The sequence below is a fragment of the Sphaeramia orbicularis genome, chromosome 6 (assembly GCF_902148855.1).
Source record: "Sphaeramia orbicularis chromosome 6, fSphaOr1.1, whole genome shotgun sequence".
Taxonomy (NCBI): Eukaryota; Metazoa; Chordata; class Actinopteri; order Kurtiformes; family Apogonidae; genus Sphaeramia; species Sphaeramia orbicularis.
In genome coordinates, this window is record NC_043962.1 from 2,819,842 (window position 1) to 2,834,642 (window position 14,801).

The 14,801-nt window shown below is 37.9% G+C and overlaps 1 protein-coding gene and 1 pseudogene across 2 annotated transcripts in view; both read right to left on the reverse strand.

Moving 5' to 3' along the window:
• nlrc5 (NLR family, CARD domain containing 5) overlaps positions 1-8,327 on the reverse strand; it is a 79,275-nt gene extending 70,948 nt beyond the window's left edge. For both annotated transcript variants that reach the window (XM_030137667.1, XM_030137666.1), the window contains exons 1-4: positions 8,257-8,327; positions 5,235-5,593; positions 2,560-2,604; positions 1,262-1,351 (exon numbers count right to left, since the gene is read on the reverse strand). In XM_030137667.1, coding sequence (XP_029993527.1) covers positions 1,262-1,351; positions 2,560-2,604; positions 5,235-5,577 — 478 coding nt within the window. In that variant the 5' untranslated portion in view covers positions 5,578-5,593; positions 8,257-8,327. The remainder of the gene's footprint in view (positions 1-1,261; positions 1,352-2,559; positions 2,605-5,234; positions 5,594-8,256) is intronic.
• LOC115421684 (CCR4-NOT transcription complex subunit 1-like) overlaps positions 1-14,801 on the reverse strand; it is a 969,367-nt pseudogene that overhangs the window by 728,965 nt on the left and 225,601 nt on the right.

Below are 14,801 nucleotides of genomic sequence, written 5' to 3' on the forward strand. Positions count from 1 at the left end.
GTTAAAGGTGGACGTTTGGGTCTTTAAGGGTTAAAGGTGGACGTTTGGGTCTGTAAGGGTTAAAGGTGGACGTTTGGGTCTGTAAGGGTTAAAGGTGGACGTTTGGGTCTTTAAGAGTTAAAGGTGGACGTTTGGGTCTTTAAGGGTTAAAGGTGGATGTTTGGGTCAGTAAGGGTTAAAGGTGAACATTTGGGTCTGTAAGGGTTAAAGGTGGACGTTTGGGTCTTTAAGGGTTAAAGGTGAACGTTTGGGTCTTTAAGGGTTAAAGGTGAACGTTTGGGTCTGTAAGGGTTAAAGGTGGATGTTTGGGTCTGTAAGGGTTAAAGGTGGACGTTTGGGTCTTTAAGGGTTAAAGGTGAACGTTTGGGTCTTTAAGGGTTAAAGGTGAACGTTTGGGTCTGCAAGGGTTAAAGGTGAACGTTTGGGTCTGTAAGGGTTAAAGGTGAACGTTTGGGTCTGTAAGGGTTAAAGGTGGATGTTTGGGTCAGTAAGGGTTAAAGGTGGACGTTTGGGTCTTTAAGGGTTAAAGGTGGACGTTTGGGTCTGTAAGGGTTAAAGGTGGACGTTTGGGTCTTTAAGGGTTAAAGGTGGACATTTGGGTCTGTAAGGGTTAAAGGTGGACGTTTGGGTCTGTAAGGGTTAAAAGTGGACGTTTGGGTCTGTAAGGGTTAAAGGTGGACGTTTGGGTCTTTAAGGGTTAAAGGTGGACGTTTGGGTCTTTAAGGGTTAAAGGTGGACGTTTGGGTCTGTAAGGGTTAAAGGTGAACGTTTGGGTCTTTAAGGGTTAAAGGTGGACGTTTGGGTCTTTAAGGGTTAAAGGTGGACGTTTGGGTCTTTAAGGGTTAAAGGTGGACGTTTGGGTCTTTAAGGGTTAAAGGTGGACATTTGGGTCTGTAAGGGTTAAAGGTGAACGTTTGGGTCTGTAAGGGTTAAAGGTGGACGTTTGGGTCTTTAAGGGTTAAAGGTGGACGTTTGGGTCTTTAAGGGTTAAAGGTGGACATTTGGGTCTGTAAGGGTTAAAGGTGGACATTTGGGTCTGTAAGGGTTAAAGGTGAACGTTTGGGTCTTTAAGGGTTAAAGGTGGACGTTTGGGTCTTTAAGGGTTAAAGGTGGACGTTTGGGTCTTTAAGGGTTAAAGGTGGACATTTGGGTCTGTAAGGGTTAAAGGTGGACATTTGGGTCTGTAAGGGTTAAAAATGATTATATCACAGTCTTGTTAGACTGGTTTGTGGACATCAGTGTAATGTTTGGGTGTACGTACCGATCCGTGGCCGTTTAATCAGCTGTTCCTCTGCAGACGGCGATGATGCTGACTGGTCCTCTGTTACATTGGGACTGGAAACGGTGTCGTCTATAGTGCACACAAACACACACTAAACATCTGTACAAACAGAGGGGAATACTCAAACATATGCAAAAGAGGAATGATCTCTGTACTTGTAGGTTTTTTTTCATCTATTTTCATACCTAAACTCACTTTCGATTTTCATTAAAAACAAAGGATTTCCAGGGGATTCCCACAAATGAAACAACCCAGAAATGTGACATGAGTTACTAAATCTACACATGCAGAGCACTGGCGGCCAAACTGCTCCTGTTCACCTTTCATTTTCACTTCATCCACTTTTTTCAGAAAATGCAAAATAAAACTTGTATCAGCTTTTATCTGAATCCTAGTATCTTCTCATTACAGCTTCGATAACTTGGGTTAGCAAAAAAACACATAACATCAGACACATGTGACAAAGGAATACTAACAAACAGCCTCAATACATTTGCATACATTTATAAACCAGGGCTCTCAAACTCCTGTTCTTTCAGGTTCCACATTCAGCCCAATTTGATCTGCAGTGGACCAAACCAGTAAAATAATAACCTATAAATAATGACAACTGCAAATTTAATCTTTGTTTTAGGGCAAAACAACCCCATTAAATTTTGAAAATACTTACTTTTATAAACTATCCAAACAAAAAAGACATGAGTAACCTGAAAAAAACTGAAATTTCTTCAGAAAAATCAGTACAATTTCAACAGTCTTCTGCCTCCACTTCTCATTTGTCCAGGAGCATTCTGGATCAGATCTACAAAGACACTAAAACACTGAGGAACAGGAAGAAAAGAGTTCAAATTGGGCTGAATTTTCTTTAGACATTTCAGGTTGTTCATATTTGTTCAGGTTATTCACATTTTATTGTTACAGGATAGTCTGTAAATGTAAATATTTTCATAATTTAATGTTATTTTTTGCACTAAAACAAAGACAAAAATTAGAAGTTGTCATTATTTATAGACATAATCTAATATTATTTTTTTCACATCAAACCCAGTAGTAAATCTGCTGGCATTCTTTTTTGTCGGTTCTTCTGCTGTTATTATGTATGTAGATCATATTGGTCTGGATGTGGAACCGCAACTATGAAATTTTTACACTTTGTAAATTCGTCCCAGGGTCGGACTGGAACCTTTGGTGGGACACATTTGGCCCCTGGGACGCATGTTTGACACCCCTGTTATAAACTAATACAAGATGAGCAAAAGCCAAACACTGATACGTACCTGTGTTTGTCGGAGCTGGTGTGTCTGGAAAAGGACCCGGATCACCTGAACAAAGAAACCAAATGAGTAATTATTAGAAACACAAAGACGGCAGCCGTGCAGGACTGTTCAGTGTTTGTGGGCAGTCACAGGTTTGAATGAAGGTAGTATTAATGCAGCATTATAATAATTACATCCACAGCTGAAAACAGTATCTGTTGTGTTTTCACTGCAGCTGCATGACAGGCCACACCCACATAGATCTGCAGCAGACGGTGATTTCCATCAGCCCGGAAGCAACACAACCCTCAACCTAAATTTAATCCTGTGTATTTGAATCAATGTATGTGCAACTCAGGTGAAGAATAGGGTTACACCTGAGACACATTTTAAATGAATGTCTTTGTTTTTTTGCCCAAAACACGTCTTGACTGTATCAGTGTATGTGTATGTCTTAGTAGGTTCCTCTAACAGACTGAAAAATGACTTTATTACACGATGCCTGATGAAACATACCATTCTGTTAGCATTAGCCTCTGACCTCTGACCCCTTGTGCTCCGGTTGTTCTGCCCTTTTTATCCAAATATGGTCACTTCCTGTTATAAAAACCAACATGGCCAAACTGCAAACTACTGCCTTCCAACGGCAGTTCAGAAACCAAAGGGGTGTTGTCATGGTTACTTGGACTGAGCAGTAGTTTATGGTTTCTGCCTGACCACTTAAAGCTACAGGGGCGGAAATTTGATAGATAGATAGATAGATAGATAGATAGATAGATAGATAGATAGATAGATAGATAGATAGATAGATAGATAGATAGATAGATAGATAGATAGATAGATAGATAGATAGATAAAAAAACAAAACAAAAAAACCCCCACCAGAATCTGAAACTACCTCCTTTCTGCTGCTCTCTCCTCTCACTGTAACTCAGACGACTAAATGCAAATACAGATGAACTGAATGTCACTTCCTGCTGTTATACAAAAGTGAAACCACTTATTCATTCAACCAATATTTTTACAGTTTTAAACTTCAACATCAAGATACAAAGTCCAGCAGTAAATCACATCCAGGTTACATTTGGAATCTGATCAGTTATTAATGAACAAGCGAGTAGGAAAAATCTGGCCATTGTGGTGTAAATTTATGACACAGGTCAGAAGTAAATACAGAAGTCTCATGTCCTTTGACCATCTGGATTAAAACTAACTGAAGGATAATAACAGTGATGATAAATAACTATAGAGCTCTGCAGTTTTAACCCTTACAGACCCAAACGTCCACCTTTAACCCTTAAAGACCCAAAGATCTACCTATAACCTCCTCAGACCCAGCTATGGGTTTTCTGTCCACATTTGTGGACAAGAGTTTCACAACTTTATACAAAAAAAATAAAGAAAAGAAAACTGTCCACCACAAAGGGCATTCCATAAAAATTTTAAAAACTGCATCTGAAAAAACGGTTGCATCATGATGTTTCCAATATAGGCACTTATTTAATTAAAAAAAAAAAAAAAAAGCTGGTACTTTGCTGTCATTTCCTGGGTCTTAGGAGGTTAACCTAAACCATCTACTGATCTAAACTGTTTAATTCCTGTTGATCCACTAAAACTATCAATCCATGTCAATAACTGGTGTAAAATACAGTTCTTCATCTTTTCATGGTCATCAGATATGACCATATTTGGACGTTCAGAGGCTCCGTAGTTACCGTGGAAACACCGTCATCATATACAACATTGATTCTCCAGTCAAACCCATGGAGTTGGATCAGTGACAGTGAAAGGACACACTGGGTTTATGTTCAGTTAATGACAGATTGGACTGAAAAAGACACTGTTTATTCAGTTTGATCTGTTTCTGATAGAAGAACCATCAACTGTAATCTGGGCTTTAATGAACATCTACATGATCACTAGATCTGCACAATATATCGTTTGTGCATCATCAACGCAATGTGCATGAGCACACACATCGTCCCATCACAGGTCCTGTAATGTAGGAGGTAAATGAACTCAAAATGTTCTCATCTAAGTTCATCTTGGGTACCTGACACACACTGCACACAGCCATCCACCAATCACAATCGTTCTTGATCAGTTTGCCGAAGCAGACCACGCCCCCTGCACAACCGAGTGAGTCACTGGTAACAACATTGAAAAATGAGCAACGAACAAGAGAAAATCACCGAAGACAAAGACTTGGTGTCAAAAAGAACAGCAGCGTCAGTTATCTGGAATTATTTCAGCTACAGAAGGATGAAATTGAAACACGTGTTCTGTGTCGACACAACGAAAGGAAACACAACTAATTAGTTTGACCATTTACGTCAGCACCACACAGATATTATATCCTCCTAAGTATTTTTTCATATTGCGATATATATCGCAGGGTTAAAAAAATTTGCAATGTCTTTTTTTTCCAATATCGCACAGCCCTAATGATCAGTGAATTAAATATATAAAAATACCTGATGTTCACTGAAAAAAAAACACAAAATACAGAGGATGATGTCATAACAAACTGTAATAACTCATTTAAAAAAAGTTAAATATGGAGACAAAAATATTTTGGAACTTACACATAAGCAACACTGGGCCTTTATGGGTTCAGTGACAACTCTCATAAACTGTAGAAAACCAAAGTCACATGGACCAAATGTCAACTTTCACAACATCTTGTCGGTACTTACTGGTTGGAAATCCAGACACAGACATCAGCCTGGACTCCAGCCACATTGGAATGTCTGTACATAACATACACACACTCTGCAGGAAGCTGCGGCATTCTGCGGCGTCGGCCGTACGGAAGTAATCCAACAAGGCTCTGCTGTGTTCGGCCACTGAGTGTTCAGCGGAGACACTAGACAGGGACCCGTGGCTGATGGGCCCCCAAGCACCACCACTGGGCATCATTTGACACAGCTTCATTATGACGGCAGGTGACTGACTGGTGAGGATGTCCAACAGCTCAGAGGATTCCTGATCCAAGACACAGTTCACATTATCCTGGTCAGGGTCAAGCTCCTCATCCATGGTCAGACTCCATTAGCTGGAACACAGACAGAGAGAGAGCAAACATCAACATAAACATACACACTGAAGGCTAAAGGAAAAACACTAACCCTTAAAGAACTACAGTAACGGTGACTTCAAAAGGATTTTTCATATTCAACCTTTCATAAGCAAGTTATCAGGAATGGACAATAACTATCGGCACAGATAATTATCAGTCCAATATTGAAAAAAATGGTGTCATTCAGATAATTCCGATAATTAAAGTTTTTGCCAGTAAATACAGCCCATAATTATAAATCTAAATTGCTTATATTTAGTGTATTTCACCAGTACACAGAGCATGTTGTTGCCTTGGCAACCACCATAAAAACCAAGAAGAAGAAGAAGAAGCACAAGCAGAAGCAGAGGTGTGGGTCAGCCTACTGTTTGTCAAAAGGTTTTCAGTTACTTACCTAAAAAAGTACAGTGCAATTTTCAACAATATTCTGTTTGTTACTAAATATTTTGTGCCTTTGTAAATCTGATCTATAATGCACATGTATAAATGACAAGTTGAGACACAATATTGTTAAAATTACACTTATTTTTCTTCAGAAATTTGATTTTTTTTTTTTTCGTTTAGTCACATTTTTTGTGAAAGGATAGTTTATAAATGTAAATATTGTCATAATTTATACATTGTTAAGTTAAAACGTTTTGTTTTTTTTTTTGCTCTAAAACAAAGACCAAAATTTGGAGGCATTATTTAAATCAAGAATGTGACCATGAAATAAGATGAGATGAAGCCTTGTGTAATATATTCATATTTGTATAGACAGTTTAGATTTAGTGGATCCTTCAAATAGAACACTTGAGTGTTTGTGCTCAGTATTCTGTGTAGGCTAATGGTGCATCTAATTCAGATGAATTTTAAACTATTTCATCCTAAATGTTTGCGCTCACATTGTCCATGTCGCATTTGATGGTATCTGTATTTGTCCCTGTGTGTATTTTGTGTGTTTTTTGTGTAACATCAACCTGCCTGTAGGTCTGCGGATGGAAATGACCCTAAGGCTGTAATCTGGAATATTTTAAAATTTTTGATGTTTGTAACATGCGCTGATCCTCATTTTCTTAAATAAATAAATGTATAGGCTCTTAATAATAGGCTGTTAATTAATGCTATCATTTTCGTGGTCCAGTCCACTTGAGATCAGAACGGCCTGAATGTGTTCCCTGAACTAAAATGAGTTGGACCCCCCGATATTAACCCTTTCATGCATCCTAGTCACTCCAGGGGACAGCTCTTCTCCAGCTGTTCTCTTATATATTCATGGGTTTTGCTGTTGTAGTTCCATATCAGCCAACACAGTGGACGCTTATGCACCATCCCATAATAATACACTGACATTCATACCATTACTGTAACTTTATGTTCATGATAAACCTGATCTGCACGAACATGATTGTGTAAATCAATTGCTAATTGTTATATGATTGTAATTAACAGTTTTCTTCAACAAAAATGTTTTTTTTTTTCATATTATCTCCATGAAGTGAGAAAGAACTAGTATTAGAGTACGACAAAAGGTGAGAAAACATCAGATTAGCTGCATGAAAAGTGCTTTTGTTTCATAGTTTTCACACAGTATATCACTTTCTGATATTGCATTTTAAATACATGTTTCTTTGCTTCAAAAATTAAACACATGGTACCCAAATGAGTGGACATTTTGGTAACTCCATGAAAAATAGGTTAATTAATTTAAAAAAAAAAAAATCAATCTCATTGTTCTTTTCATGCCTAAAGAGGAATAAAAACACTCGGGGAAAAAAAATATTAAGGTTCTCATAATTCATGCATCAAAGGGTTAAGCACATCAGATTAACCTTTAACATGTATGAGTCACATGCAACTGTTACATGGATGAAGCAGTAAAAGGAATCCAGAACAAATCCAGCCAATAATTATAATTTTTCCACTGTTGTCTAAAATGCTTAATTTCTTTCTTTCTTTATTTTTATCATTAGGTCTACCTCTGGGTTGGCACATTCAGCTCCAACTGTCATTCATGAGGAAGAATCAGCCTTTGACCTGATAAGAAACACTGCTTTGACATTATTCATAAAATCATAGACACAAACCCACACTAACATTGATATTTAAACATTTTTAAGCCGTTTAAAGTTACTGTTAGTCTTAGTGGTGGTGCAGATGGTGCAGACAGAGCTCTATTTTGGCTGAAGTTTGGTTTCTCTTTCTCTTTTTTATTTTGGCTGAAGTAGTTTCCAAGTCAAAAATGAACGTCGTGTCAGTGAATTAGAAGAAATATTACCGTACTCATATTTCATCTTAATATAGTCAAGAGTTGATATAATTTCGGAGTACACTTCCCACATAAAGAGCGCGCAAGTTGGTGCCCCATTATTAAAGAAGCTGCGCACAAACTGTAACTTATAGAAAACACACAGTATAATATAAACTTTTAAGGCTCAGAATGCTGTGTTTTATCCAGTCTGTGTGAATATGCTTATGGATGAAGCGTCCATGTGACCTGAAATAACTCAGACTCACAGGTCATCTGAGGTAACGCAGGGCTTTGTCTAGGCGCGTCTACGCAAACGCACCTCAACCTGGAGCAGGAAGGAAGAAAGGAAGGGAAGAAGGAATGAAGATCAGGGTAAAAATACACAGAATAATGGAAAACAATCACTCACCCACAGCGGTTGTCGTGGACTGCATCTGTCTCTGCAGGATTGTTGGAAAACGAAACTTAAAGCACCGCCACCAAATGAATGAAGTTTTGGTTTCGTTTTGACAGAGTGCACCGGTGGATGAACCAGGACGGATCAGATGGACAGACAGACAGACAGACAGACAGACAGATAGATAGATAGATAGATAATATGCAGTTCACATCAACTCTGATGTGATACACACACACACACACACACACACACACACACACACATATATATATGTGTATATATATATATATATATATATATATATATATATATATATATATATATATGTATATATACATAGTGCATATTATGTTTTGTTTTTTATTTCTAAGTGTTTTTATTGTCTTTTTTAGTTGTAATACAAAGACACAGAATACAGCAATAGGCACATCCATAAGTACAAAAAGGCACTTTAATATTACAGGTATTACTGGTTTATTTTACTGGTTTGGTCACTGACTGTTTGTCATCATGGTTTATAAAGAAAGGAAAAGAATAACCAACATGTGGCAGGTATGTCCATGTCCATGCACAGGTAAAGGACACAGTTTTACTCACATACAGAGTGAACCTGTGTTTCATAATGTGGTCAGTCATCTTAAATAAACAAACCCACAGTAGACTCCAAAGCTGTTCTGAAGTTGTTCCCCTCCATAAACTCCATAAATGAGCCCCAGGTCTGTACTAAAGTGTTGTGTTTCCCTTTAATAGAACATGTAAGTGTCTGTAGGGGAAGGCGCTGCAGTAGCTCCTCCCCCCAGACTCACCTGGTCTGTGAACAGACTTCCACCACAGTGGAATTCTATGTTTAGTTTTCTGACAGAATATGACCATCTTCTTACTGCTGTGGATACGTGGACATCTCTAAGGGAAACATCCAAAAATACAAAGGTTAGGACACAGTGGTAGAAGTTCCTTCACAAAGACATATAATTATAGTGCAGATTATAATATTATAACATAATAGTTATTTATTATATTATTAGTAGTATTATTATTTCAGATTTTCGATGATGGAGAGTGGAACCACTGCATCCAGTCTTCAACACATCCCAGATTAGAGTCTGGACTTTATGGAGGATAATCCATGTGTAAATGATGTCTCCTTCTCCCTGAACTGTTCTGTCAGTCCTGATGATCCTCATCAGCCCTGGCATCGTCCAGTCCGTCTGAGGTTAAAGACATCAAATCAAATCAAATTTTATTTATATAGCACCAAATCATAACAAAGGTTATCTCATGACACTTTACATATAGAGTTGGTCCAAACCAGACTCTAAGCCAATTTACAGAAACCAACAGAATCCTCCAGGAGCAAACACGGGTGAGTGGAGACAGTGGAAGGAAAAAGTACCTTTAACAGCAGAAACCTGGAGCAGAACCAGACTGAGGAGGATGGACGTCTGCCTTGACCAGTTGGGGTTAAAGAGAGAGAGTAAAGGAGGAGAAAAGAGAGAGTGACAGAGATAGAGAGAGACTGGGGGAGAGGGGGAGAAGGGGGGAAGTAGGGGGAGACACATGAATGCAGTTGATGCACAGATTATTACTACTCCTTTACTATCACTCCTGTTATTTTGCTGTTGTTTTTTTTTTCATTAGTACTTTCCAATCTGCAGCTGCTTGTTTTTTTCAAAGATGTTGTTCATAGTTTTTGTTTAACTATTTTTTTCTGGAACCTCAATTTCCTGAAGGGTCTGCCCAAGGGATCAATAATGTCCTATGTAATCTAATCTAATCTAATCTAATCTAATCTAATCTAATCTAATCTAATCTAATCTAATCTAATCTAATCTAATCTAATCATTTTCCAGCAACAGCTCTCAAACTTGCAAACAAAATCTCCACACATACATAAATTGTACTTTGCAACTAGGGGCAGATCTATAAAATGCAAAGGGGGGGGGGCAAGATGTCCTCACAGGGTGGTGAAAGAGGACAGTATCAGGGAATCCCCCTAAACCCTGTGTGTGTAATGGGTTGAATGAAATATCCACAAAAATACTGCCAAACTATTTATTGTCCCATGATATAATGCTGTGGCCCTGAGTGATTAGTACTTTTTATCATTTGAAAACACTGACCCACCAATAAAAGTTCTGCTAAAATAAAATAATGTCAATAATTGAATCTAAAATGGGTTCTTCTCTGAAACTGGTCCTAAAACAGGACAGAGGGGCAAAACATTCAAACCAGATGTAGACGAATGTTAGGAAGCAGGTTTGGAAGCACTTTGGTTCGATTTTAAAAATAAATACCTACTGAGATAAAAGACAGACTATTTTTATTTGACGTTCATACATAAATCCACATGTAACACAGACACCAGGTTTCTATAATAAACTCCCCCTCGTCTTTTTCTTTCAGTCTTTTTTCCAATCCCCACACTATTACACAAGACAAATCCGCAGACAACTCAGTGATATCAGAGTTTTCCCTGAAATTAGGACTACTCAGTATTCCAGCAGTGCACCGATGATTCTGCATGTAATGATTACCCCGGCAGAACCAAGGGAAAAGGACACGGAAATTACACACTACTATTTTATTTTTTTTGATATTTCTTTATTCTCTCACAGGTGCATTTTGGGAATCGAATGTAAATATTTAAGGCAGAGTATTTGCAGCCTGTCCATTCATCCGGTTTCCTCAGTGTATTCAATACTGAGAAAACAGTCTGGAATTGGGCCGATCGCTGTGAAATATGCACCATCTATTCTATACCGACCAATAACAAATCTGGGGGGGTGGGTGTTTTGCAATGCGTCAGTTCCAAGTCCACAGATCTCTTTACAGCCGTTGTTGGTTGTTCTGATTCAAAAAAAAAAAAGGATTGAATTACAGATTTCACCCTGTATCCTAAAGTTTTTCTGACAAAAGCGACAGTAATTCAACTGTGTATAAAACAACTGAAATGGTTCTATCTGCACTTTTCTCTTTGACTTTATTTTAATTGATTATTATTTATGTTTTATTGATCATGTTTTAATTGTAATTGTGTGTTCTTAATTTACCTCTTTTCCATTTTTGTAAAGCACTGTGAATTGCCCTGTGTATGAATTGTGCGAAACAAATAAATTAGCCTTGCCTTGCCTAATCATTCACTGAAGTTTCCGAAGAGTTGCATTCATTTCAGATTTTTGATGATGGAGAATGGAACCACTGCATCCGGTCGTCACCACATCCCAGATTAGAGTCTGGACATTATGGAGGATGATCCATGTGTAAATGATGTCTCATTCTCCCTGAACTATTCTGTCACAGGCCTAATGATCTTGATCAGTCCTGGCATCGTCCAATCTGTCTGAGGTTAGAGACCTAAGAGGACACTGACTGCATCAGGTTGAGTTCCAGAACCTGTTCCAGCTGAAACATTCTGAACCACTGCAGCACTGACCCGTGGGAGGGTCTGGACTGTTTGCTGAGTAAAATCCAGTGAATGTCTCCTGTAATCAAAACCAAAGGTGGTGCAGTCAAATACTGTATGTACGACCGGGCAGTGTATACACGTGTCTGTTTCCAGCCTTGATATTCATGTATGGGATCAGAGAAGTGGGTTCATGTTGAAATGATCATACGACCCCTACCTTAACCACACTGCTTGAACTGGTGGTGTTAGAACCTTCCACTGTGTAGAATCTCACCTAGTCTAGTGGATGGATGGATGGATGGATGGATGGGTAGGTAAGTACAATAGACAGACAGACAGCTTTTTTTCTAGATTCATATCAGACTTTTTCTTTTTAGCATTTAATTCACTAAATAGAACTCCTATACAGCCTGTGTAATGGCTCATGTTTCACTGGCATTTTATGAGTGTAAGGGTTAGTTAATAATATCAGTAACTTTTGACAATGCTCTAGTGTCTGTACTTTACCACTAATTGGTAGAAGGGTAAAGACATGGGTATCACTAATGTGTGCAGAGGAATAATACAGAGGATAGCTTCGAAAAAGGGTAAAACCATTTATAGCCTACAATATGCATGGAACTATGAACACAATAAAAACTCCATAAAATATATAAATATACAGGCTAAAGTATGGTACAAGTGAAGCTATTTTAGAAAGTAAAAGATAACACTTAAGTAGTGCTAGCTAGATAGCTAGATGCGTTGGTTAATACCAGCTCTAACTATCTGATGGTAAACAGACTCAGCCTGATGCTTCCTCAGTCTCTAACTCTCTGATGGTTAATACCAGCTCTAACTATCTGACGTTTAATACCAGCTCTAACTAACGGATGTTTAATACCAGCTCTAACTCTCTGATGGTTAATACCAGCTCTAACTATCTGATGTTTAATACCAGCTCTAACTCTCTGATGGTTAATACCAGCTCTAACTATCTGATGATTAATATCAGCTCTAACTCTCTGATGGTTAATACCAGCTCTAACTCTCTGATGGTTAATACCAGCTCTAACTCTCTGATGGTTAATACCAGCTCTAACTATCTGATGATTAATACCAGCTCTAACTCTCTGATGGTTAATACCAGCTCTAACTATCTGATGTTTAATACCAGCTCTAACTCTCTGATGGTTAATACCAGCTCTAACTCTCTGATGGTTAATACCAGCTCTAACTCTCTGATGGTTAATACCAGCTCTAACTCTCTGATGGTTAATACCAGCTCTAACTCTCTGATGGTTAATACCAGCTCTAACTATCTGATGGTAAACAGACTCAGGCTGATGCTTCCTCAGTCTGGCTGCTCTTGTTGAGCTCCAGCCCTTTTTTATCATGTTTGGATGACCCAAATAGAGCACACCTTGACTGGAAAAGGAACTCCATTTTTGCTTTCCTTGGCAGTGAGTGGGCTCACTGGCTGTTTGAAGAAAGTGCAACAAGTGTCCTGTAGCCTGACAGCAACCCCCCACCCCCACCCCTGCACCCTCCGGGTATAAGACAGCACATCTGACCTTTGACTTGTCCTCTTGCTTCTTCCTTCATTCTTTTTTGCTCTGGCAGCTCTCCAATTACAATGAGCTGGTGTAATGAGATAAGGAGCCCATACCATTTTTAGGGCCAGCCCACAAGGAAACATATAAAGAAAGAATTTCTGTATACGTCCGCTAGCATAACATATCATAAAATGGCTTTTAACACGTTAGCCTGTGTCAATAATAATGTCCTTCATGATCCTTTATTTTCCCCTTTAAAATATAAGCTGCCATAAATAAAACTCAACTATGTTACGAAATGAGGAGTGTTGAGAGAGAAAGGCTTTCAGGTCATAAATCAACTGGCAGCTTTCACTTGAATATCAGATAATCATACAGACAGAATAAAATAAAACAATCAGTGCTTTAGTCTGGAGCCTTGAGCACAGGAATTACTTAAACTGATCACATTCAATGCCATCTTCTCATTTCTGTTAAAAAAAAAGGCCTGACAATAACACCCTTTAATGTTCATTTCTTCAGATATTATCTTACAAATATTAAAGACATTTTTATAGGCGCAAAATTGCATGGGATGACGTTTTGGTTGGTATTAAATGAGTATTAAATTTATTGCTGCATTACTTAGATCCCAGTAATGATACCAGGATAAAGGGTGTCTCTGAAAAGACAGAACATAGCTGGTTTGATTATTAATATGAAAACACTTGCCTTTATATACCACTCATTCATATCCTGTTATTTGAATAATTGGTTAAAAACCAAGATATCACTATAAAACACTCTTTTTATAAAAATTCGTAGGATGTATTTGTCTCTGCAGCTTGAAATTGACGTTATCTGTTCTTCAACAAATTCTACAAACGCTCATGGGACTTTATCTCTTGTCTCATGAAGCACATTTACAGAGTGTGAAAATCTTTAAAGCGCTAAACTGCTGTAAGGTCAACCCCCAGGAGCCTCCCACCCCTTCCACATCCACTGTGACGGGGACAGAGTCATAGTGGACAACAGATACATAACATGTGTTCACTAGAGCGCCGAATACAGTCTGTCAAGAGGCGCAAATAAACTCACTGAATCAGCCTGAACAAGACGTCACAGAATTTTTATGTGGGGGAGAAGGGCCTTTGATGACAAAACTCCTGCGAAAAGGTGGGAAGAGAAATCATTAAGTGCAGGTTTATTAAAAATAAAAATGTAAAATTAAAGTTAAAAAGTTAAAATATGTAGAAGACATGAAAAAGTGCATCTTATAATTAAAATGAAATTAAAATGGATTATATTCAATTTATATTTTCACATGCTTATTAGAACTACCTGTCTGCTTCCATGACAAATTTATATGAAATAAATGTATATGAACATATTAGAAATGACAAACACACATATTCACTTAACTTGTGTCAGAAGAAAATCTGAAACCATCAACTTCTGTGCCGCTTGCACGTCAAAGTCTAAAACAAAGTAGAAAAATAAATTTAAAAATATATTAGTATAAAATATCCAAATATAAAATGTATTGGTGAGACACAACAATAACTACAACTACAGAAGGTTTAATTGAATAACTAAAAAAAAATGTCCTGCTCACTTATGACATTTAGAAAATT